General features: G+C 33.8%; 1 protein-coding gene across 1 annotated transcript in view; it reads right to left on the bottom strand.

The window, feature by feature from the left end:
• Positions 1–25,999, bottom strand: part of Ranbp21 (exportin-5-like protein Ranbp21) — a 246,751-nt gene that overhangs the window by 157,648 nt on the left and 63,104 nt on the right. Inside the window, exon 10 of the mRNA XM_090376372.1 lies at positions 24,075–24,155. Coding sequence (XP_090232498.1) covers positions 24,075–24,155 — 81 coding nt within the window. The remainder of the gene's footprint in view (positions 1–24,074; positions 24,156–25,999) is intronic.

The raw sequence follows: 25,999 nt of genomic DNA, 5'->3' as shown, positions 1-25,999 counted from the left end.
GTGCGAAGACAGGTTGCAAGATAATAGGCATATTAATTTCCCAATGACAACTTATAATGCCGCTTCTTGTCGCTTATTTACGACTTCCAAAATATCGGTTTATACCTATTCTAGTTATTACTTGAAATTTATGATTTCTGGTTGATTTTTTTTTTTAATTTGGAGTCTTGAAGTGTCCTGGTTAATCCGATCCCAGTAAATCGAGAGTCTGCTGTATATATATAAACAAACATTTCTGAAATAAGTGATAATAAATGTAGAATGTTAAAAATAAAATATAGGAATTAGAAAGTCTCAAGTTTAGATTAATGCCATCAAATAGTTGATTAAACTTTACGTCAGTCTGTAAAATTTATACTACAATATTTATTGAACAGTATACCAAGAGATCCAAAAGGCAATATGAAATTTAATAAGAATATAGGTATTCATAGTAAATGTATACCTTTTGTGCCATAAAGCCAAATACTTAAGTAACCTAAGTTGGTCTTCAGTATTATACCCTATAATTAAACATATAATTATTCATAAAATAAAATACAATAAAGATAAAAATAAAAAGATGAAGCAAATTACTGATAAAAGGATACATTGAATGGTACGTTGACATCCTATCAATAATTGACTAGAGGTATCTATTTCTGTTTGTGATTTGCCAGATTGTCTAGGTCAAAATACTCAAATTATAGCAGCAATCTGGCAATTACCAAAAGGCAATCTGTATATTGCCTTTTGGTTCTCTTGGTATACTGTTAGCCATATGGCGCAAGGAAGCCAGAGGCTTATGCTGCACAAAAAAAAAAAAAAAAAAAAAATTGAGTTACCCTGAGAGAGAGAGAGAGAGAGAGAGAGAGAGAGAGAGAGAGAGAGAGAGAGTCAGAAGTAGAAGGGAATCACCAAGTTGTTGTTCGTTGTTGGGTTTTATTGGCGCATTAGCAACTAAGGCTATAATGCGCCAAAACCTGGTCATTAAAAAATAAAATTTTTAGTGGCCTAACGAATTAGGTCACCAAGTCAAAGTAGAAAAAACAAGTATAAACGGTAAAAGACAAATCAGTAAACAAGTAACATTAACAAAGATTTTTTAAATATGAGTAAAATGGTTTACTGATTTCAAAAAGCTAAAAATAGCAGACACATGGTCATTGTCAGATAAAATCTGACTGAGTGTATACGGCTCAGTCAAATGATTAAAAGCGGTAAAACGGATATTACTAAAATCTGGACAATCAATTAAAATGTGTCTAATGGATAAAATTGTGCCACAGGACTCACACATAGGAGGGTCATCAGCCCTCAAGGAATCACCAAGAAAGAGAAGAATGATGATATCCAGATCATATATATATATATATTAAATGTAATTTTAAAATAAAAGTTTCAGTGGATGAAAAAAGGTTTAGTTTATGAAAAATTAATAAGCCAGGTACGACAGATGCACCTAAAAGCACAAAGTAGCATCAAGGATGCAAAAGTATATATAAGTATGTATTAATAGATATATTAGATAAAATATGCACAGATGGAGGTGAAAATTACACAAAGTGCCAGTGACTAGAAGGTAAGGATAGTGGAAAAAGAAGTATAGTAGATATGTAAAAGGTGAAAGAATGTTAATATCCTGAAAATTATGATGAATTAATAAAATTATGGGCTGAATTACAAAGTTAATAGGAAGTGAGTGAACTAAAAAGTAAAATTACACTAGTTTTCAAATTTAAGTTTGGGGTTTGAATTTCAATAGGTCCTACTGCCAAAATTTGTTGCTGTGATTTCAAATATGACTTAGATTGTTTTCTATCACATCCAGATACATCGCAATTTAAGAAATAAAAAAGTATTGTTTTTTATGAAAGTATATAACTTTATTGTATTTATAATGACAAACTGTTAGGATTACATTTTCATATATCAAAAAATACATAAATACTAACAAGTATTCTGAAACTTTCATTAATCAGACCTTCGTCTCTTTGTTTGAAAAGAATGTTTAGTCGTTTTTCTTTTATGTACAGTGCCAGGTTTCTTTCGTTTTAAACACCAGCAGTAGTCGGCCATCATTCTTGTATTCCATCTTCCCTGGTACCTCTGCTCCATTTCCTTTATGTCCTGATGGAATCTCTCCCCTTGTTCTTCGCTCATCTGTGCAAGATTTTTGGGGAAAAAAATCAAGATAGGCATGCAAAAAGTGAATTTTGATGTTCATATTGCAACCTAAATTGCGAAGCTTTTCGAGCATATTTTGAACGATTTTCTCATAATTCTGTGATTTATGATTTCCTAGAAAGTTTTCCATCACACTTTTAAAACAATCCAGGCTTCCCTTTCAACGTCAGTCATAGTAGTTTCAAACTGACTGTCTAAAACCAATTTTCTAATGTGGGGACCAATGAAGATACCCTCCTTAAGTTTTGTGTCAGATAAACCGGGAAATTTACTGCAAAGGTACTTAAAGCAGTTGCCATCCTTATTCAATGCTTTAACAAATTGCTTCATTATGCCTAACTTGATATGCTTGTTGTTGTTGTTTGTTATTTGGTTTTTAGGAGCATTAGCAACTAAGGCCATATTGCTCCGGGAAATGCGGTGGTCATTCCCTGACCTTTCCACATCCTCCATATTTGGTGGTGACGGGCTCGAACCCCGGTCTAATCAAGAAACGTGTGCTACGCACTGCTGCTCCTTCCCACCTGGCTACAGAGGCGCCTCTTGATATGCAGTGGAGGTAAAAGCATTTTATCTGGCTTCCCCAAACTTTTGTGCACAATATTTTTTTTTTTTTGACCCCGGTGTAAGATTGTGCCTCCGAGGCCATTGCTTCTTTGTCCAATGCAGCGTTTTAACTCTGCTATCCCATTCACAAATAAAGCATGGCATTTTAGTGTACCCACCGTTGCCCCAACAACATACATAACACTTTTAAGTCTCCACATAGTTGCCATTCGTGATCTTGATATTTAATTTTCTCCAGAAGCAACTTTAGATTGTCATAAGTTTCTTTTAAGTAGACTGAATTAGCAACTGGCACAGATGTGTACTTATCTCCATTATACAAGAGAATACCTTTTAAACTGATCTTAGAAGAGTCTATAAATAGTCTCCATTCACTAGGAACATATGATGGAGCTCCTAAGGCACTTATTAAACCAGCAATATCACTGCAATATACGAGAGGACTTTCTTGTGAAAAATACTGTATAAACTCCCTTTCACGATTTCTGTACCAGGAAAATGATATACCTGCAGCAAGTAAGTTTTTCACTTGAAGTCTGGATCCCAGAATTTCAGCAGCATACTTTGGAAGACCTAAGTCACTTACTAAATCGTTCAGTTTGACTTGCATGAATTTCTGTGGCATTAAAATATTTTCTGGTTGATAACATTCCTCTTCACTAACCTCGTTAGCTTTTGCTTCAGTGGAAAAAGATATGGACTCCAAAGTTTCTGGTGGAGGTTTTACAGGCAGATCAGGTCCATGCGGAACTGGTCTTATGGCTGACGGTAGATCTGGATATTTGATGTCCTTTTTATTTTTTGAATTGTAACCTTTAACATCACATACACAAAAGTAACATTCGATATAGCTTACTGGCTTGCGCCACACCATAGGAATAGCAAATGGCAAGCACACCTTTTTTCCTTGACTCCATTTTCTAAGATGTTCGACACATGTATGGCATACTTTATGCGGTACCCACGATTTATCCTGATCGTCTAGTTTTATGTCAAAGTATGCATAACACGATTTTTTTACAAAATCGGTAATATTTCGCCTCTGCTCTACAGGAACAAAACAACCACATATGTAACAAAATATGTCGGGACTGTATATACACTTTGTGGTTGCCATACTAAAAGAAAACTAACACACAATGAGAGCTTACGACGGTTTTTACAGGAGTACTGTGACTGCATAAGGGATGTGCCACTTATATAGGCTCTGTGGTTGAGTGGACTGTACAAACAAGTGAGTGCATGCTCAGACAAGTTTAACCCGTAATTACACACAGGAGTCTCCCAGACTCCACTCGGAAAATAAAATTCTGGGAATCACAGATGGGCCAGAAGAGCGGGGTTGAGGGGTTGTTTGTTATTTTAGGAGCATTAGCAACTAAGGCCATATTGCTCCGGGATATGCGGTGGTCATTCCCTGACCTTTCCGCATCCTCCATATTTGGTGGTGACGGGCTCGAACCCCAGTCTAATCAAGAAGCGTGTGCTACACATTGCAGTGTGTGTAGTTACGGGTTAAACATGCACAATCTGTTGTATTTGAGGCAAATATTTGATAGTGATTACGAATATAGGGGTATAAAACTTGTAACATTGCAGAAACTACAGTTATGTACACATTTGCGTATAATACCTAGGTAATATTTTGTTAATGAATTGTGAAAAATCATTACGTGATATAAACAAACGGACTTCGGTTTAGTAATCAGTAAACATGCATAAATAATTGCCACATACTTTTACTCAAACTCCAGATACACTGTAAACCAGTGTTATTAATAATAAGGTAAAATATAATACAAATAAAATAAAAAGTGGTAGAGCTGTCATCAGATATGGAGGGAACATATTTAGGTACAAGTCGAATACAGGTAAGGCATATATGCAGAATCTGATGTCAGCTAAAGTAAATATTGATACATGGTCAGGTATTTCATCAGGGGACTACACCTGACCATGCATCAGGAACTGCATTTCTTATACTTGTCCATAGTAGTAGTAGTAGAAGAAAGGTGAAATGCCAAAAAAGCAGAAATAATGAAATTAGCACATTCTTATACAGTATAAACAAGGTAGTCCCAATGCAGTGTCAATTGTTAAGGTAAAAATAAGGATCAAGTTAGGATAAAATACAGTAAACCCTCGCTATTTGCGGGGGTTACGTTCCTGAGAAATGTCGCTTGTTTGTTTGTTTGTTATTGTTTTTTGTTATTTGGTTTTTAGGAGCATTAGCAACTAAGGCCATATTGCTCCGGGATATGCGGTGGTCATTCCCTGAATGACCTTTCCGCATCCTCCGTATTTGGTGGTGACGGGCTCGAACCCCGGTCTAATCAAGAAGCGTGTGCTACGCACTGCTGCTCCTTCCCACCTGGCTACAGAGGCGCCGAGAAATGTCGCGAATACCGAAAACGCGAATACTGAGTTATGGCTCCCATAGTAATAAAGGGGTTCCATTCCAAAGTATGAAATTTATAAGAAAAACTAGTCTAAAATTTTGTCTAGGTATGTATTATATATACCTTCATAATATGCACATAGACAGTACATAGTTAAATGCAAGCATATGGCATTGAAATGAAAATAAGAAACAATTTAATATTATATTATTAAATATTAAATATTATTTATTAGAAATTTCAAACAAATCTTTCAAACCAGTGCCTTTGCTAGCAAAAAAACTTATCCCACCAGTGCTATCACCAGTTTGGCTAAAGTGTTGATAAAGGAGTTTTGCCTTTTCACGAATGATGAGTGAACTTAACGGAATTTTATTTTGAGTTCGGTCTTCTATCCACAGATTTAAAGCCTTTTCCATTTTTTCTAATTTAACATCACGAGTTACAGAGCAAATTTTTGAAGCAATTAGCACGTTTTCATGGGCACTACGGCGGATTTTTTCTTCCGATTTTTTGATTGATCATACCGTTGACTCATTGATTTTATAATGTTTTGCCACTGAGACACTTTCACCATTAGAAATTTTATCTAATAACTCAATTTTATTCGCTAATGTCATCACCTTCTTTGATATTTTCACATTTCTCTTGTTATTCGTAGCCATATTTTTGTATGGGTTAGAAAGAACTTGTCCACAATAAAGTCACTTTCTTCCGTTAACACACTTGAAAAAGTCTGTTTTACACTACAAAACGGTAGATTTATCATTTTTGTAAGCATATCAATTTATAAATTGATAAATTTATTCAATTTATAAGCATATAAATTAAAAGCAAACGACGAAACCTTCCATGACAAGCACATAACTCATATCGAACAAGGATTAGCGAGAAACATCCACGCTCGCGATTTTGTCACCCCTCTCCCCCCACCCACTGAGCGCTGTTTTGACCGGGAAAGATAATTTTAGCCACGCCCATGTTTTTTTATGGCGGAAAATATTCACGGCGCTTTAAAATTCACATTTTTTTAGGTTTCATTTTATATTAAATCGGTGATCGCGAATACGCGAAACCGTGGATACAGATACCGCGAATAGCAGGGGTTTACTGTATAGTTAAGTTTTTTCAGAATGGGAAAAGGTGTTTTTAATAAAAATATGTAGAGTTTTGTGTAGGATTTAAATGTAGTAATTTCGTGGAAATTCGAATTGAATAATGTGGAACAAGCACATGGTATAGGGTGAGATATTAAATTAAGGATAGGGTAGGGAAAAAGGAGTAGTTAAGTAAATAAAGACGAAAATAGTGATAGGAGGATAGTAGGAACGTTCGTATCACCCTCGTATACACTAATAGTTTTACGAACGGGAAGAAAGGTAGAAATTGATAGTAGCAAGATAAAAGCAAAGAAAAAGTTGTTTCTAAGTTGAGCTAGCTGGGTTTGTGAATCCCCTTCTTGTAAACCATTTGTGAGCATTAGTATAAAAGGAAGCTAATACCAAACATTTGTATTGTGAGGAAAAAGCAGGCACAGAAAATATGTAGGTCGAAACATGCCAAGAAATGAAACCAAAAGTATAATAAGAAAGATACTTGGAGTTTTCAAGTAATGCATAGCAGAAGTAAGCTGGTGGGAAAATAATACGTAGCTGAAGGAAAAAGGTGGGGAAATACAGTGCCCATATTTAATAGAGTAGATGAATGTATATCAACCATAACCACATTAGTAACATAGGTATAAGATGAAGCAATTTATAGCAGCATAATGGACTTAATAGAGAGGCTGTGAAGAAATGGGAAAAGATGGGAAAACAGTGACTTCTATTGTATTTTGAACCAATAAATGCATGGAGATAGATAAGATTAGCATTGGAAAAAAGAAATGTGGTTGGAATAATACAACTTTACCGTACTAAAGTCCTAAGATATACAAAAATAAACATATAACAGTTCATAGATAAATAAAAAGTATTGAACAAAGAGGTGATAAAAAGAATGCACATGAAAATTAATAGAGGGTAGACCAAGTGATATGACTACAATATATTAAGCTGGCAATTCAAGATATAATCTCATATAAATCAAAAAATTCAATTAGAGGAGTAATTGCTTACATATCTAAGCATAGAAAGAAGGAAATATGTGAAGAATCACATAATGTTCTGAGATAGAGAAAAGTTAGATTAATAATTATAATCTGTAGTCCAAAATGGAGTAAACCAATACTGAAGTGATATCAGTAATCATTACTGTAATTGATAGAATTTCTTAAATCCAAAGGTAGTTTCAGGTATAAATCCAAAGGTGAAAAGGTATAGTAAGAATCCAATGATGAAGGAACAAGAAATAAGTCCAAGGATACAAAACTAGTTTAAATCCGGAGATGGAAGAACATGAAATAATTCCAAAGAAACAAATAACTGGATGTCTCTAGACCCAATAGTAGTGTAGTTGGGAGACTGTAGAAATAATCAAACCCTGAAAATAATAAACATATTCTAAATCAGATGTTGTCCTTCTCCAAATGCCACAATAAACATTTTCTAACTTGAACCTCTATGGGTAACCATGAAATCAACCATAGTACAGATTCCCTACCTTTTTGCAAAACTATAAATGTCATTTATCTACTTACCTGTAAAATTTGCAATACCAATTAGTAGTAGTAGTGGCATGTCCACTACTGTCCAGTTCCTCCTTAAATTTATTTTATACCTATCAACTTCCACGACAGATGGAAGTTTGTTCCAGCAATTAACCACCCGCTGGCTAAAGGCAAATTTACGCACATCTATTTTACATCTGTCTTTTCTTAATTTGAATTTATGCCCCCTTAGGTTCGTAATCTGAACAAGTGGAAGGATTCCATCAGAATTCAGTGTGCTCGACCCATTCAAGGCCTTATACGCCTCAATCAGATCACTGCACAGGTGGCTAGTCTCCAGCCACTGCAATTTTCAGAACTTAAGCCTCTCTTGGTAAGAGGATCCCTTCATTCCCCTCACCAATCTTGTTACCCTTCTCTGTACACGCTTAAGCAAATCTACATCCTTCCTAAAATGAGGAAGGATGTAGATTTGCTTCCAGACCTGTATGCAGTACTCAAGGCGTGGCCTGACCATTGCCTTATACAGAGGGACAATCACCTCCTTTTCCTTGCTAGCAAAATTCCTATATATCATTGACAAAATCCCATGACCTGCCCTGGCAGCCTGTCTGCATTGCTCAGAAAACTTCATATCTGATTGCACAATTACTCCCAGGTCTTTTTCATTTTCTACCACCTTAAGTGTAGTACCACACAGTTGGTACGTTTCTCTGGGGTTACTTCTACCCATATGCAGTACTTTGCATTTGTCAAGATTAAACTTCAGTTGCCATTTCTTAACCCATCTGCCCAAATTATCTAGATCCTGTTGCAGTAGCACACTGCCTTTACTGTCATTAACAACCCTGCCAACCTTTGTATCATCTGCAAACTTCGACACTGAGCCTGATATACCTTCATCAATATCATTGATAAATATACAAAACAACAGAGGATCCAACACTGAACCCTGTGGGACTCCACTAATAACATTAGTCCACGAAGAGCAGCACCCATTAATTACCACCCTCTGTCTTCTCCCACTCAACCATCCTTTTATCCATTGTAGCAACTTACCCTTAATACCATTCTGCTCCAACTTGTACAATAGTCTTCCATGTGCAACAGTGTCAAAAGCTTTCCTGAAATCCAAATATATGATATCAAAATTATTTTTTGCATCCGGTTCCTTTGTAACCACATCATAATATCCTATCAAAATTGTCAGACAAGACTTTCCTTTAACAAACCCATGCTGTGTCTGAATTATTGCTGCTGTCTTATCTAGATGATCCTGCAATACATCTTTAACCAGTTACTCCATTATTTTACCCGGAACAGAAGTTAAACTAACCGGTCTGTAATTACTTGTGTCACCCTTCGATCTCCCTTTGTGAACTGGGGATACATTTGCACATCTCCAATCCGTGGGGACTTCCCCTGAGTCCAAGGATGCTCTCATAATTATGGCTAAGGGTTTGCTTAGTTGCTTTGCCGCCTCCTTTAATATAGCTGGATAGATCCCATCCACCCCAGGTGGCTTTCTTATGTTTAACTTCAATAATTTCTCCTCCACTTTGCTCTCAGTTATTATAAAATCATTACGCACCCCGCTACAATTTGATAACCTTCTGCCATTTTCAAACCTTAACAACTCCTCATGTGTGAATGTAGATGCAAAATACTTATTCAGTTTGTTTGCTATCTGAGCAGGATCATTGACAGTGGAACCATCGATATCAAGTGGACCAATCAAATTCATCCCCTTTCTTTTAGAGTTTATATAAATGAAAAAATTCCTTGCTGTTTTTCTTAGCATCTTTTGCCAAAGATTTCTCGTAATCTGCCTTCACCTGCCTAACCTCCTTTGTGACTTGATTACAGACTAGCTTATATCTGCCATAGGCTTCTGAGTCGCTTGATGCATATAAATCATTTATATGCATCCCATGCATTTTTCTTCTCTGTCATGAGTCTTATTAGTTCATTTGATAACCATTTAGGCCTAAACCTTGAACAATATTTCTTAATAGGTATGAAACTTTTAGTAGCATCCACAATTAATTCCTTGAATGCTTCCCACTTAGAATTTACTGTTGGTAACATCGTCAGTTGATGCCACTGTACAGAATTAATGTAGGAGAAATATCCAACTCCCTAAATATCAGAATTAATGGACATAGATCAAAAAGTAAAAACCTGTCCATAGGAAAAAACTAATTTGGAACTATTACATTTTCACCACCACAATTTCAGTAATGCTGTCATAAAAATCTCAGCTATCACTGAAGATAGCCGCACACTGAATACTACGAAAACATTTATATGTGAATTCACAAATCCCTGTATCCACATGGACTAAATAACAAATACTTCAATAAGATTTTATTTAGTAACAGTTCTTTATACACAAAACACTGTATTTATAAATTTTTTTAACCTTAGTCATATCATGCAAGCTCCAAAATGCAGACACTCACGTGGCAACAAAAAGCATAATCCATACAAAAATAAAAAATTCGATTTTAATAATATACAGGACTCTCTGAATTACGTAAACCTCGACTTTATGGAAATTCGACTTTACGTAAGTTTTTGCCGGTCGGTGCAAGCATAAAAAAATCGTGGAAAAGTATTCTGCATCCCGTTGGAATAAATGGAGGTATCATGAAAATATCATAATGTGAACCCAATAACACATTGTTTTTTTTTAGTAATTCATTCCAAGATTTCTGAAGTTGAAAATTTCACTATATAATTAAGCTATTTATCTCTCTAAAAGGTCATATTTATGATGGAAACTGCGCTACCCTTTCATTGTTATCATATGTTCCCGTTATAAGAATCAATTTTGAACGCCTTTGTGATATTTTTCTAAAGCACTTTTCTGGAGGTCATGATGAAAAAAACAAAAACAATTTGCACTTTCCGGTTTATTGGGCTTTTCTGTTAGTGCATCTACCTCCCAGCTAAACAATTTTGCATACTAATTAAAACTATTTTTAACAATCTTACATCTACTTGGATAATAAAAATAACCAAGCTGCAATCAACACCTTTAAATCTAATATTACCATAACCAGCATAGAAACTTTTGATTTCACCAACCTTTTCACTCCAATCCCACATAACCTACTGATATTTGTGCTAAAACAACTTTATCACAGATACAAGGATAAATTAAAAATAAGTAAAAATACATGGAACAATTATGTAAATCTCTGTTTACTTAATAACTATATCTTTGATGGTAAACTTACTTATATATAAACCATTGGTATTCTAATGGGTTCCCAAATTATTAGCTTAGTATCCAACCTATTTTTACACTATTATGAAGCCTATACACCATAAATAATCCTAATCATAACCTTTTAGCTTTCAGATATGTAGATGACATCCTAGTTTTAAATACAAACTTGGAACCTATAGCCAAAGCAATTTATTCCATTGAACTTAAACTAAATAGAGAAAACTCCACTAATCACACAGCCAAATTCCTTGAATTCAATATTATTCTTAGCAATGCTTCACTACCATATAATACTGACATATATGATAAAAGAAATAAATTTAACTTTGATGTCATTTACCTTACCAACTGGCATTCCAATATTTCCAACAAAATACATAAAAATATAATTATTACTCAAACTATCAACTGGCTAACATATGCAGTAACTATTTACTGTTCACCAAAGCTCTACAACTACTTTACAATAAGCTAATCAACAATAACATCCCTATCTATTTTATAAAATACTCTTTCAATATAGTTTCCCATTTGATCAGAAATAAATTCAGTTCTTGTAAAGTTGTAATATTATATGGTTGTTGTTATTTGGTTTTTAGGAGCATTAGCAACTAAGGCCATATTGCTCCGGGGATATGCGGTGGTCATTCTCTGACCTTTCTGCATCCTCTGTATTAGTAGTAGTAGTAGTAGTAGTAGTGGCACTTGATGCAAGAAAGCAAGTGTAGGAGCTTATGCAGCATCAGCCAAAAAAAAAAAAAAAAAAAATCACACCATACCCTCCAAATGCCTGTCCAGTTCCTCCTTAAATTTATTTAACCTATCAACTTCCACAACGACAGATGGAAGTTTGTTCCAGCAATTCACCACCCGCTGGCTAAAGGCAAATTTCCTCACATCTATTCTACATCTATCCTTTCTTAATTTGAACTTATGTCCCCGTAGGTTCGTATTCTGAACAAGTGGGAGGATCCCATCAGAATTCAGCGTGCTCAACCCATTCAAGGCCTTATAGACCTCAATCAGATCACCGCGCAGGTGCCTAGTCTCCAGCCACTGCAATTTGCAGAACTTAAGCCTCTCTTGGTAAGAGGATCCCTTCATTCCCCTCACCAATCGTGTTGCTCTTCTCTGTACACGCTCAAGCAAATCTACATTCTTCCTAAAATGAGGCCTCCAGACCTGTACGCAGTACTCAAGGCGTGGCCTGACCATTGCCTTATACAGAGGGACAATCACCTCCTTTTCCCTGCTAGCAAAATTCCTATATATCATTGACAAAACCCCATGACCTGCCCTAGCAGCCTGTCTACATTGCTCAGAAAACTTCATATCTGACTGCACAATTACTCCCAGGTCTTTTTCATTTTCTACCACCTTAAGTGTAGTACCACACAGTTGGTACGTTTCTCTGGGGTTACTTCTACCCATATGCAGTACTTTGCATTTGTCAAGGTTAAACTTCAGTTGCCACTTCTTAGCCCATCTGCCCAAATTATCTAGATCCTGTTGCAGTAGCACACTGCCATTACTGTCATTAACAACCCTGCCAACCTTCGTGTCATCTGCAAACTTCGACATTAAGCCTGATATACCTTCATCAATATCATTGATAAATATACAAAACAACAGTGGACCCAACACCGAACCCTGTGGGACTCCACTAATAACATTAGTCCACGAAGAGCAGCACCCATTGATTACCACCCTCTGTCTTCTCCCACTTAACCATCCTTTTATCCATTGTAGCAACTTACCCTTAATACCATTCTGCTCCAATTTGTACAGTAGTCTTCCATGCGCAACAGTGTCAAAAGCTTTCCTGAAATCCAAGTATATGATATCAAAATTATTTTTTGCATCCAGTTCCTTTGTGACCACATCATAATAACCAATCAAATTTGTCAGACAAGACTTTCCCTTAACAAACCCATGCTATGTCTGAATTATTGCTGCAGTCTTGTCTAGATGATCCTGCAATGCATCTTTAACCAGTGACTCCATTATTTTACCCGGAACAGAAGTTAAACTAACTGGTCTGTAATAACTATACATGATTTCCGATGTAATTATTTTCTTCGGAATGATTACTTTGTTTCTTTACTAACAAAGTTTCTACTGTTAAGTTTTCACTTTTCTCATGTATTCATTTGACATTTTTAACAATCCTTCATGAAATTACTTATAATTCACTTCCCATGTTGAGCCTTTGTTGACATTTCCTATTTTGTTTTCAGATACGGATTATAACATATGTAGATAAATCCAAAAATTCCTTTATGTCTTGGATCTTTCAAGTATTAAACTTACTTTAATACTTGAAAGATCTAGGAAGATCTTTCAAGTATTTAATACTAGAAAGAGCTACCACACAAGATGTGGTAACTTCCTACTCTACTTTTTAATATCCACCTCTGGATTTGTTTTCTACTTAAATTGTATAGCTATCTTAGGATTTTAGTGACTTGATATTGCTATTAATTTAGTATAAATTACTTTCTACAGTCTTCTAACTACACCATTATTGGGTCTAGAAGCATTCAGTTATTTGTTTCCATGGAATTACTTCATGTTCTTCCATCTCCGGATTTAAACTAGTTTTGTATCCTTGGACTTATTTCTTGTTCTTTCATCATTGGATTCTTACTACACCTTTTCACCTTTGGATTTATACCTGAAACTACCTTTGGATTTAAGACATTCTATCAATTACAGCAATGATTACTGATATCACTTCAATATTGGTTTACTCCATTTTGGACTACAGATTATAATTATTAATCTAACTTTTCTCTATCTCAGAACATTGTGATTCTTCACATATTTCCTTCTTTCTGTGCTTAGATTCATAAGAAATTACTCCTCTAATTGGTAATTTTTTGATTTATATGAGATTATACAACTTCAATTGTCAGCTTAATATATTGTAGCCAGCTTACTTCTGCTACGCATTAGATGGTCTACCGTCTATTAATTTTGATCTGCATTCTTTTTATCACCGCTTTGTTCAATACTTTTTTATTTATCAATCAATGAACTGTTGTATGTTTATTTTTGTATATCTTACAACTTTATTACAGTAAACTTGTATTATTCCAACGACATTTCTTAATTTCCAACGCTAATCTTATGTATCTCCATGCATTTACTGGTTCAAAATATGAAAATAGAGGGCACTATTTTCCCATCTCTTCACAGCTCTCTATTAAGTCCATTATGCTGCTATAAATTGCTTCATCATATAGCTATGTTACTAATGTGGTTATGGTTGATATACATTCGTCTACTCTATTAAATATGGGCACTATATTTCGCCACCTTTTTCCTTCAGCTACATATTATTTTCCCACCAGCTTATTTTTGCTACGCATTACTTGAAAACTCCAGGTATCTTTCTTATTATACTTTTGGTTTTGTTTTGTTTCTTGGCATGTTTTGACTTATATTTTCTGTGCCTGCTTTTTCCTTGCAATACAAGCATTTGGTATTAGCTTCCTTTTACACTAATGCTTACAAAGCCAGAGCCCTTACTATAAGGATGGGCTTCACAACCCCAGCTAGCTCAGTGTGATTTAACAACTTTTTCTTTGCCTTTTATCCTTATACTACCTATTTCTACCTTTCTTCCCGTTCATAAAACTATTATTGTATACGAGGGTGATACGAATGTTTCTACTATCCTCCTTCTATTGCTATTTTCATCTTTATTTACTTAAATACTCCTTTTTCCCTTCCCTATCCTCAATTTAATACCTCACCCTATACCATATGCTTGTTCCAAATTATTCAACTTGAATTTCCACAAAATTACTACATTTACATCCTACACAAAACTCTACATATTTTTATTAAAAACACCTTTTCCCATTCTGAAAACACTTAACTATATTTTATTCCAACTTGATCCTTATTTTTACCTTAATAATTGACACTGCATTGGGACTACCCTGTCTATACTGTATAAGAATGTGCTAATTTCATTATTTCTGCTTTTTGGCGTTTCACCTTTCTTATAGAAATGCAGTTCCTGATACATGGTCAGATGTAATCACCTGATGAAATACCTGACATGTATCAATATTTACTTTAGCTGACATCAGATTCTGCATATATGCCTTACCTGTATTCGACTTGTATCTAAATATGTCTCCCCCATATCTGAACGGCTCTACCACTTTTTATTTTATTTGCAATATATTTTACCTTATTATTAATTACTTTACTTTACAGTTCACTCACCTCCTACTGACTTTGTAATTCCGCCCATAATTTTCTTAATTCATCATAACTTTTAGGATATTAACATTCTTTCACCTTTTACATATCCACTATACTTCTTTTTCTACTATCCTTACCCTTCTAGTCACTTCTAGTCTATTCATACATACTTATATATATATATATATAATATTGATAAAAGTAATAGGATTATCACACTGCTGAATGACTAAGTAAGCAAGAAAAAAGTATTAAGTTATTTAATTGGGTTATCCATCCAGGGACCAACTACGGTACAAGTTTAGCAACCCCAGACAACCCGAGCACAATTATATTGCCCTACTGTCCTTAATAACTACAACTGATTTCTCGTGCATGAATAGGCTGGCAAAAGCAATATTGAGATGCTATTCCTCTGCTATTGCTCCTTTTTTTTTTAAACAAAGTTTAGTGTCTTTTCTACACTACCTTGTTAGTCACTGATTCTCCCATTGCTAGCACTTCGCCTCATTTGTTTAATTGCTTACTTCTCCGTCACGCGGGTACGGATCTCTTTGACAATTTCACACCATCTTCTTCCCCCCCCACTCGGGGTTACTTCAACTGATATAAATATACTGTACAGAGAACTATCGGCTTTCTTCTTTGGGTCTCCGATGTTGCTCTGTAATCACCACATGTAGCTAACTTCACCAATTCCAGTTTAAGCAAACAGTAAGTTGGCATTAACCTGACTTTATTCCTTTATCTAAAGTTACTTTGTTTAAATTTCATACTGTATTTTGCCTTCTTTTTGAATTCAAACTTTCATTCATTTTTCCTTTAACTAGATTATTTTAGTTTTTTAGCTCTATTTTATACTTATATATTTATATATGTTTGAATTTTATTCCTTCCTTTTGGTCCCTGTCGGGTTGTCTATGATGTGTACGTGTGTGTGTGTGTGTGTGTGTGTTATGGAGGTTTAATGGCGCATAAGCTGCTGAGGCTATAGTGCGCCTTTGATGTGTACGTTTCGCATGTATACATCATAACAGAAGCAGAGACCCTGCTTATTGCAGTGGCTCCTACGGTTTTGGCTGCCAACCCTCTGAAGAAGTAGTTAAAGCCCTAGGACCCACTACTTTAGGTACACCGTTATTATCATTATTATTTTTATGTTAATCTAATTTAATTTCAGGTTATCTGCTTTTACCTTGCTGGCATTCTCAATTTTTCCATGGTAAATACAATTGACAGGTCAGCACCCCTACCCAATACACTGAAAATAAACATTTGTCTATATATATATATATATATATATATCCCAGACTTTTGAATTAGTCAAAAGCAAATATTGCATAGTTACAATTTCAGTTCCAAGCAAGAGAGTTTTCTTGAAAGAAGTATAGACAATCACCAAAAATATATTAGGCTGAAAATAGACAGAAAGTGTCTAAAATCATTCTCAAGCAGTATTACTTAGATCAGCTGCCCCCCCCACGAAACTTCAGTATTTGTATGTATATTTCAACTTTTTGGGACCCCTCTCCAAATCTTGGTGGAACTCAAGAGCTTGCTTATGCATAAATGTGCACTGTTCTTAATTCAAATATAAAAAAATGTTTAAATCTTTTTTTAAAAAAATTTTATAGTACTTTCAGTAATTTATGTTCTTTAGTCACTTATTATACTGTTTTATGGTCCACATATTGTATTTTATTTCTCTACTGAAAACTTTGAACATGGAACTTTTGAGAGTTTTAGCTAACTTTAAAAATAAGGAATTAAAAATAAATAAATAAAACTTAAAATATAGGAGTTGAGAACTGTGGATGTTGTTGAAGCAGATTCTATTTTGCAGGAAAGGTAAGATTGAGTTTCAGAAGGACTGAAATTAACTTAGTTCTCTTCCCACTTTTATTCTGGAAAACAAACACAGTACATTTACTTATCTATACAAGGTGCAGCAAATCTGAGAATATACTTATAAACAAAGATTCATTTATTCTGCATCATGTCCTTTCAAAGCATTCCATTTGGGACTTAATACACTAAGACAGCATTTCCCAAACTGGGATCCGTAGACCAGTTCCAGGGGATCCACAAAACGTTCAGAAGTAATATGTGTTTATTTTTTTAAAAATATACTGATAAAATCACAATGAATTTCGTTATAGAACATTACTTATTTTCGATACGATTAGTGTATATAATTGTATACATATTTCAAATTATTCGTTCTATGTGTAGCAAATTGATGACAAATAAAGTTATTATATATCTGTATAAAAATAAGAATAAAGTTGAGTTGTTTCACACATAAAACTTTGAGTTTTCTTTTTAGAAAACCCAGTGTTCACACACACACACACACACACACACACACACACACACACACACACACACACACACACACACACACACACACACACACACACACACACAAATATATGCATATGTTTGTCTGTGTGTGTGTGTGGGGTCTGCAAACTTGTTTTGAAGGGGTCCGTAAATCTGAGAACCGCTGCACTAAGATAATGTCATAAGTTGGGGGGGGGGGGACATGTCTAACATTCTTTATTTGTAATACTGTTGAGTAAATCCTGTGATTTTTGCCAAATCTCCAAAACATCATTAAATCTCCTTCTTTGAGCTTTGATTTCTTCTTTTGGAGCAAGAAGTCACAGGAAGCAAGATTCAGAAAGTGTTGGGAAGTGGGGGGGGGGATTTGGTTCATGACCAGAAACTGTTGGACAGGATGGTGTAAGCAGATAATTGAAAACCCCATCAAATGTTTGTATTTTTGATTTAACATCTTTTGAAAGCACTGTTCATGACATGTCATATGTTTCTAAAGCTGTTTATCCAGCTTGATACTAACCTGTCCTTTTGAATCACTTATAAAAAAAATAATAATAATAAATAAAGGTGAAGAACATATTGTATGCATCACCAATGCAACACAGAATAGTGTATGACTTCGTCATTAATATTAATGATGAAGAAACTTATTGCCAGGCATACTTCATCACCACCTAACTGGAAAAATTCACAGTATATATTATCAGTAGCACTACGGCATTATTATATGTCAATTTCTCATAACTTTTAGCTATCACCTCTTATGAAGTTGAAAGTCGGGTGACAAGCTGAAAATTTAATAGCATTATAAAATGTACTTTCTGTGGCATTTGTTGGGAAATTTGGTGTTTCATTGGGAAGCGAGGGGGGGGGGCAGATCCATAAACACTATGCTAAGAAACTGGAATATAAGAAAGACTTAGAATTGGACACTCTGAACTAGTATCTGTAATCTGCTTAATGGATTACTAGCAGTTCAATAGACCTGTGCTCGATAGAAACTGAATGTGTATGTTACTGAGAATAATTGTGAGAGAGAAATCATTAATTTAATTGCTCTATTTTAGACAGGTTTGAAGATTTTGAGAGAAAGGTTTTAGAGGTGCCTTTCCAGATGTTAGAACATTATTCAACAGTTAGGTAGATTTCGGATTCATATACAATTAACAGCTGCTTTGAAGAAAAATATTGCCTGGATTGAAAGAGAAAGCTTAGTTTTTGATAGATAGGAAGAGATATTTGTGATATGTTTATGCTAAGAAAAGTTGGAAGCTAAAAATAGTTAATCCAAGCTAAGTTGGAGTTCTGCTTTGTAGAATTATCTGTAAATCAGCATTTAAGAACTAATATTGAATATTTGAGCTGTTGTGATTGCCTGAGAAATTTGTCACGCTACAAAGTGGAATGTACGATGCTAGCGCAAATATGGATATTTCCATTTATGCAGTCATCAACCCATTAGTTATAACTCTTCTTTGTTGGTGTCTACCTTGTGTTGTCTTCACGTTTGTCTTATAACCCTTCAACTGGTGAAGGTGCAGAAAAAAAGTGCATTCCATCAGAAATAAGAAATGCATTTAATTATTATGTGCACTTTTCTTCTTGACAAATTTTAATCTTAAAACCTGATGTCTTTTAAGAGGATTTGTACTACTTCTGACATGCATGGGGAAACTGAGATGCACATCAAGAGGTAGCTTTTCGGACAATTCCTATGATTCAGTTATTATACTGCTGCAGTTAGCACAAGAACCTAAATGCTTGCATGTATCATAAAAATCAGCATTCATATATCCTGCCACAAACTGTAAATGTAGAACAAACATTTGCATCTAAAAATGAACCACAAAGTAATTATATTCCTTGACTAAGTGAAAAAATGAAAGTTGCAAAAAAAAAAAAAAAAAAAAAATCCACACCAACTGCAGACAAAAGTAAAATTTTCTGACAACTGAATGCCTATGAGGAGACGTTGTTTTCAGAAGTATCATACATTTGCAGAATCGGTACTCATATGCCATCACAGATTGCAAACAGAAAAAACATACATAAAGCTGCCAACTTTTAGAAATTAAAAATGTTGAAAACTTTTAATGCAGATTTATCATTCAGTTTATATTATATTATGTATGTAACGCATCCTAAACTGTATTTTTTTCCTGCTTAACCACCTTATCTACGTATTTAAGAGGAGAACACCATCCAGTTGCCTTGCTATGTAAAAGCAATTTAAACAAATACTGTAGTGTTGGTTTACTATTGCTTATATCAAATTTACTGTTTTTGTTATAATTTTCATTATGTTGAAAATGAAGAACTGTTACATATAATGATTTCTGATGTATAATGCAATGGTAGGAAATATTTTTGGGAATACAAGATTGTCATATAGTACAATAAAGCCATTTTTACAATCTAACATTGTAGGCGCATCATCTGTAATAATTGCAGTAATTTTGTAATAAAATGTTAATTTTTAGGCAGATTTTTTAAATATTTCATAAATATCTTCACCCATTGTTTATCCTTTTAATGGGAAAATTTTAAGAAATTCTTCTTTGGCAAAAAATTCATTAAACACTATCTTCATATGATCGCCAGCTAAGAAATGTCAATTGATTAAGTTACAATGAAAACAAAAACTTTTTGACTTCTTTTTTAATATTAAATCACTTCCACTAACTCTATATTGGCTGCAATAGTTTGTTCTTCCTGAATCTATCCTTGTCGATAACTAAACTATGCTTATTACTAAAACAATTTCATTTTACTAGCCTTCAAATATAAAATCTTTTGTCACAATCCAATAAAGTAAGGGCAATACCCCAGGTATAGCTAAGCTAGAGGGGTTTACATAAATAAATAACAATAACATATGAAATGGTTAAGTGTAGCTTTAATGAAAAAAAAAAATTAAGAAAATAAAATTTTAAAAACTGGAGATAACAAATTTGCAAAGTTAAAAGTTTGATAACAGTGAATCTAAAATACCTTTCCTGTATGCCTCATTGTGAATTGAGACATCAAGATTAAGATAAAAGCAGGTGGCTAGCTTGACAGTCGCTGATGAATGAAGAATCAAATCTGTTTATTTTGGAAAGTTTAGCCTGAAGGGACAGAGTGGCTGTGGCGGTCTTGGGTGGAATTTGCCACTGAAGAAAGCCCCAGATGTTAAGAACGTCACTTTAGTCAGTGATCAGAGATATGAAATGCTGAACAGCTTTTTAGTACCAGCAAACACTAACAGGCATTATTTCAATTTGTTGGTACAATTGATGTTGAGATGACACAAAAGAATGTCCACGCTTGGCATTTAACCATCTGATGAGAAAATATACAGCTGACATGATAGGCCGAAGGGCAGATTTTGAGATGAAAGACCAGATTAATGATACATAGAGGAAGTGAGGACTAGACAAAATATTTCTGCATAGTATTTGGATTATGAATGAGAGTGAGGCTGCATTTCATAAGCCAAAATGCAGTTAGAATGAAGCTTTGTGCAATACACTAAGAAGAAACAGAAGGTTGGAATTCTGATGTACTCTTAAAATTTTAATCTGGCCTACAGTGGGAATTACTATTTGTAAAAGAATATTACAAATTCTTTTACAAATATTGAGAGCAATGCAGAATGTATTGAGCATCACAGCTCTGGTTTATACTAGTGGGAATTAATGTAGATCAGGTTCTCACTTTTAGGAAAGAGGAGTGTCGAAGGTGCAAATAGTAGATACTTGGTCTTTGAAAGGTTGATGTGCAAACCATAAAGTCCAACATAACCCAGGAAGTCAGTCTGTTTTGAGCTCCACATGATGAATTAAAAAGGCTGACATTGCTAGAAGGGGCTAGTAAAGCCCCTTCTGGCAATGTTATCAGCATAAAAGCTGAGTTATGGCAACTTGAAAGAAAAGGAAAGAGTACAGTAGAGAAAAACAAGGCGGCAAGGGCTCCTCCTTATGATAGCCAGCCCTAAGCTAATGGTTTTAATACAGGTTGCAGATTTGTTTGAGAAGATAAGAGCAGAATCATAGAGTAACTGTTGAACCATTTTCAGCACAGCTCCTGAGATGCAGTAATAGTTCTGGAGCGGAGATATCAGAGGACCAACAGCAGTAATATTAAGGAAGAAGCAGTGCAGATTCTTTTTTTTTTTTTTTTCTGCCATATGGCATAAATGAATTAAAGATACATTTCAATTGAATGTGCTGAGATGCTAGTCTAGAAGCAAAAATCTTAGAAAAGTGAGCCAGCAGCTGTCAACATGGCTTCTGTTATAATTTAACTATTTTCAAAGGGGTTTTTTCCTCTTAGCCAAAATATGTAAAATTTTAAATGAGGTAATTTCTGAGTTTTTGATTGCTGAACTGGCTTCCTAAAAATGCAAAGATGTTTAGCTAAATTAGTCACAAATTTTCCATAACAATTATGGATCAGCTGATGATCTACAAATACCTTTCAGGAAAGGTCCTATCATCCGTGCTCTTTCATATATTCAGGTATTATCCAACAAACTTAAGAAGCTTATAGATTCCTATCCAACTTGACAGCTTTTAGTCCAGATGGTATTCTTAACTGTTGTCTAAAGAGAGCCAATTTCTTCGTTTTCAGCATGCTATTTTATTTATACAATCAAGTCTCTGGCTTAATCTTTTGTTTCCTCAAGATCTGAAAAGATATAGGGCTGTTTCAGTCCATAAATTAGGAATCCAAATAATCTCTACAATAATTAGCCTCTCTTTCTTTCTCAAGATGTCAGACAAAATTCAACTCAAGGGCATAGTTAGTTAGCTATTTTCTTATACCTCAATTTATCCCCTATGGAATTCTTTCTTACTACCTGGAAACACATCAATTGAATTTGTTTTCATCTATTTATCAGGCCTGGCAAAATAAAGTAATCTTATCTTTATTTAGATAGAGTTCATATCATATAACATTTTTTAAATTTTTGGTTCTATTCTGGCTCTCCATTTTTTATTCACTAGAATGTTTGGTTAGTCGTAGTATTCTTGAAGGTAGGGTATTCACTGTCTTAAATTTTTCAGCCATATAAAATGGTCTTTATCCCCTTTTTAATAACAACTCTAATTTATGTTCCTATGCTGATGCTGTGTATCTCCTTTTTTAAGTCTTCTCGTGTTCACTAATTTAATCAATGTTCTTGACTAGCAGTAGTTTTTTTGGAATATAATGCTTTTTCTTTGGGTTTATTTATCAAACCGAATTTTTTTTTTTTTTTTTTTTTTATAATGTTAATTTTTCTCTGCTTCTCTCCATCAAGTTTGTTTTTTAGTTATCTTAATCACTTGTGTAAAGTTTCTAGTTTGTCTGGATGGAAAATTACAATTATTTTTAGCAAGCATTTTTCAATTCTTGTAATTTTAGTATTGGAGATTCTCTCAATAGCTCTATGAGAGAGAGAGAGAGAGAGAGAGAGAGAGAGAGAGAGAGAGAGAGAGTGAAAAGAGAAAAAAAAAAAAGAAACTTTTTTCCTCTTTTGAAAAAAAAACTTAGACTTGAAAAGAGAGCATAAGTGGCTGCATTATGCACATTTGGTACTATTAAACAAAAATTCTAAGCATATTTAGAGATTGCCACTTAGAAGAGCCAAGTACATACCTACAATATCTTTGTCTTTAAGTTTAAGTCATTCAAAAAAAATCATCCAATATCATCTTACTGAATAAAAAAAAAGTAAGCACATATTTTATAAATATAGGAGATATAAAATAAAATAGCAATTTAAATAATTATAAATGTAAAGATTTTACCATACTGGTTTTAGACACCAAAACCTTAACAAAATAGTGGTCAATTTTCAAATAGCAGAAATAAAAGCCACATTGTGGAAAGAATCCTAGAAAGCAACATATATGGTAATTAGAAAACAACTTTATCATAACTATATCTCTCTTTTGCAAAAGAGGAACCTTTTAAAGATGCACTGCAAGAATCAATTAGTCTTGTCATGATCAAAAATGATCAACTTCTGCTTAAAGCTTATTTGGGATTGGGTGATGTTCTAATCACGATTAGAACAATCTTCATTGTTCTAATCATGACTAACTGAGTCTCACAATACAACCTTAAAATATTCTTTCACTGAAAGTGTATATATTCATGGCAAGTACTTGAAAAAAATAAATAAAGCCAAAGTTTTAAAATTTATTTTTTATTTTTTTTATTTACATATGCATTTCAACAACGGAACAAGAAGACTGCTTTTTTCCACTTTAGTCTGGAAGCTAAAATATGTCTTCAAAATACAAAAAAGTATAAATTAAATACTGGGAACAGCAGTTTCAGCAATAGTTTATAAAAATTAAAAAAAACATAATAAATAAATAAATAATGGAGATAGCTTTTTTTCTCTAATTATACTGAAGAAGTTATGCCAGATTCTTAGTTTAGAACACAAAAAACTTAGACCTGAAAAGTATAAAACTTCAGTTCATAATTTTGTTGAAATCAGCTTTGCACTGAAAAATATTTTTTTGGTAATTAAATATATAATCTTGAACTGAAATGCACAAACCTGGCTTGGATGTTTTGTAAATGCTAATATGCAATCCAAATAAATTTCAAATGTAGGTGGAATGCAAACATCTGGAATTCCCTATAACAGAAGAAATAAATAATTAATAATTAATTAAAATTTTTGAAAATTTATGCTTTGTATGCTAAGAACTATTAATACAAAAGAATTATAGAATATACACTGCATATATTTAAATATGAGCTGAAACAATTTTTAATGTTTTGGAGAATAAAGACTAAAATAATACAGAAAATGACACTATGTGAAAGAAATATGCAGGGGTGTTCAATTTAAAACCATTTATAGCTTTTAAAAAATTTGAAACTTTAAGGATTGTACATTTTTATATAGTATACTTGGTCAAAGTTCATTATATAACATAAAACATTCAATGTTCAGTACATTTGAGTACTTAATTAATTTAAGAGGAAATGTGGATAAAATCTGCTATTCATGGATATAAGAGCTTTATTTTGTTGAACTTCTGTGGAATCTGCCAACCAATGACAGGTTCAGAGTTGGGGAAAGCTTATCGGGTTATAAAATTTGAAAAATAATACTAAATTATTTTTTGAAAACAATGGAACAAAAATGAAAGTGGTTGAGACATTGTGTCAAAATGATTCTAGATTTTAAAGACTTGTATTCCGATTTGAGTTTGAAGGGTCTGGAAAAAGAATCAGTATTTGAGTTAGGCTATCTTTTTAAAAGTGGAGTGTGCAATAGCAGACTAAATGGGAGATGCATGAATGTGTTTGTTTGTTCAGAATGAGAGAAATTAAGGGCATGGTAGTAAGCATAGAATGATTAATTTGATAATGAAATACATTATGCTGTGTTTTGTGAACATAATTTAGACATTTATTAAAATGTCTAAATTATGTTCGCAAAACACAGTGTAGTGTATTTCATTATCAAAGTATGTTTGATTTTAACATTTTATTAAACTGTCTGATAATAATACGAAATGAAGACATTTTGTAAATACTGTTTTAAAAGGCATTTCTTTTATAAATTTATTGGCCAAATAATTACTATACTGAGCAAACGAAATTTGAATTAAAAATAACTCCACCTTTGTGACCAATAGATGACTCTATAATTAAGTGAGGCTTTTATAGCAAAAAGAATGGAGTTGAAGTTAATTCAAAGATGCTCAGAACTAATACAGTTTAGTATTAGTAGTGGCAAATGATGCAAGAAAGCAAGCTTACACAGCATCAGCAAAAAAAAAAAAACCATTTCACCTATCCATCCTCTCCAATAGGTTGCCTAGTTCTTTCTTGAATTTATTCAAACTATCCACTTCCACAACAACAGACGGAAAAGATTAAAAGATTCAAGATAGAAGAGTGATTTTAAATTATATTACACAAAAAATTTGAGAACATTTTATGCAAGAACTGAATCTGAAGTAGTAATAATTTTAATATCTGCACAAGAATACACAATACAATATACAAGAATATACAATAGACTAAGGAATGAATCAGATTGGTCCACTGGATATTGATGGTTCAACTGTTGATGATCCTGCTCAGGTGGCTAACAAACTAAATGAGTATTTTGCATCTACATTCAAACATGAGGAGTTATTCAGGGAGGGGGATGCCAGAGGTGAGTTAAACTCTGGCAGTCAGCTAGATGATTTTGTAATAACTGAGAGGAAAGTAGAGGAGAAATTGTTGAAGATAAACATAAAAAAGGCACCCGAGATGGATGGGATCTATCCAGTTATATTAAAGGAGGCAGCAAAAGAAGTAAGCAAACCCTTAGCCATAATTATGAGAGCTTCTTTGGACTCAAGGGCGGTACCCATGGACTGGAGATGTGCAAATGTGACTCCAATTCACAAAGGAGGATCAAAGGGCGACACAAGTAATTATAGACCTGTTAGTTTAACTTCTGTTCCAGGAAAATTA

Source organism: Mastigoproctus giganteus, chromosome 6 (genome assembly GCF_048544385.1).
Source record: "Mastigoproctus giganteus isolate SK-2022 chromosome 6, ASM4854438v1, whole genome shotgun sequence".
Classification (NCBI taxonomy): domain Eukaryota; kingdom Metazoa; phylum Arthropoda; class Arachnida; order Uropygi; family Thelyphonidae; genus Mastigoproctus; species Mastigoproctus giganteus.
The sequence above is the reverse complement of the archived record's forward strand: the minus strand, read 5'-3'. Positions and strand labels throughout refer to the sequence as shown.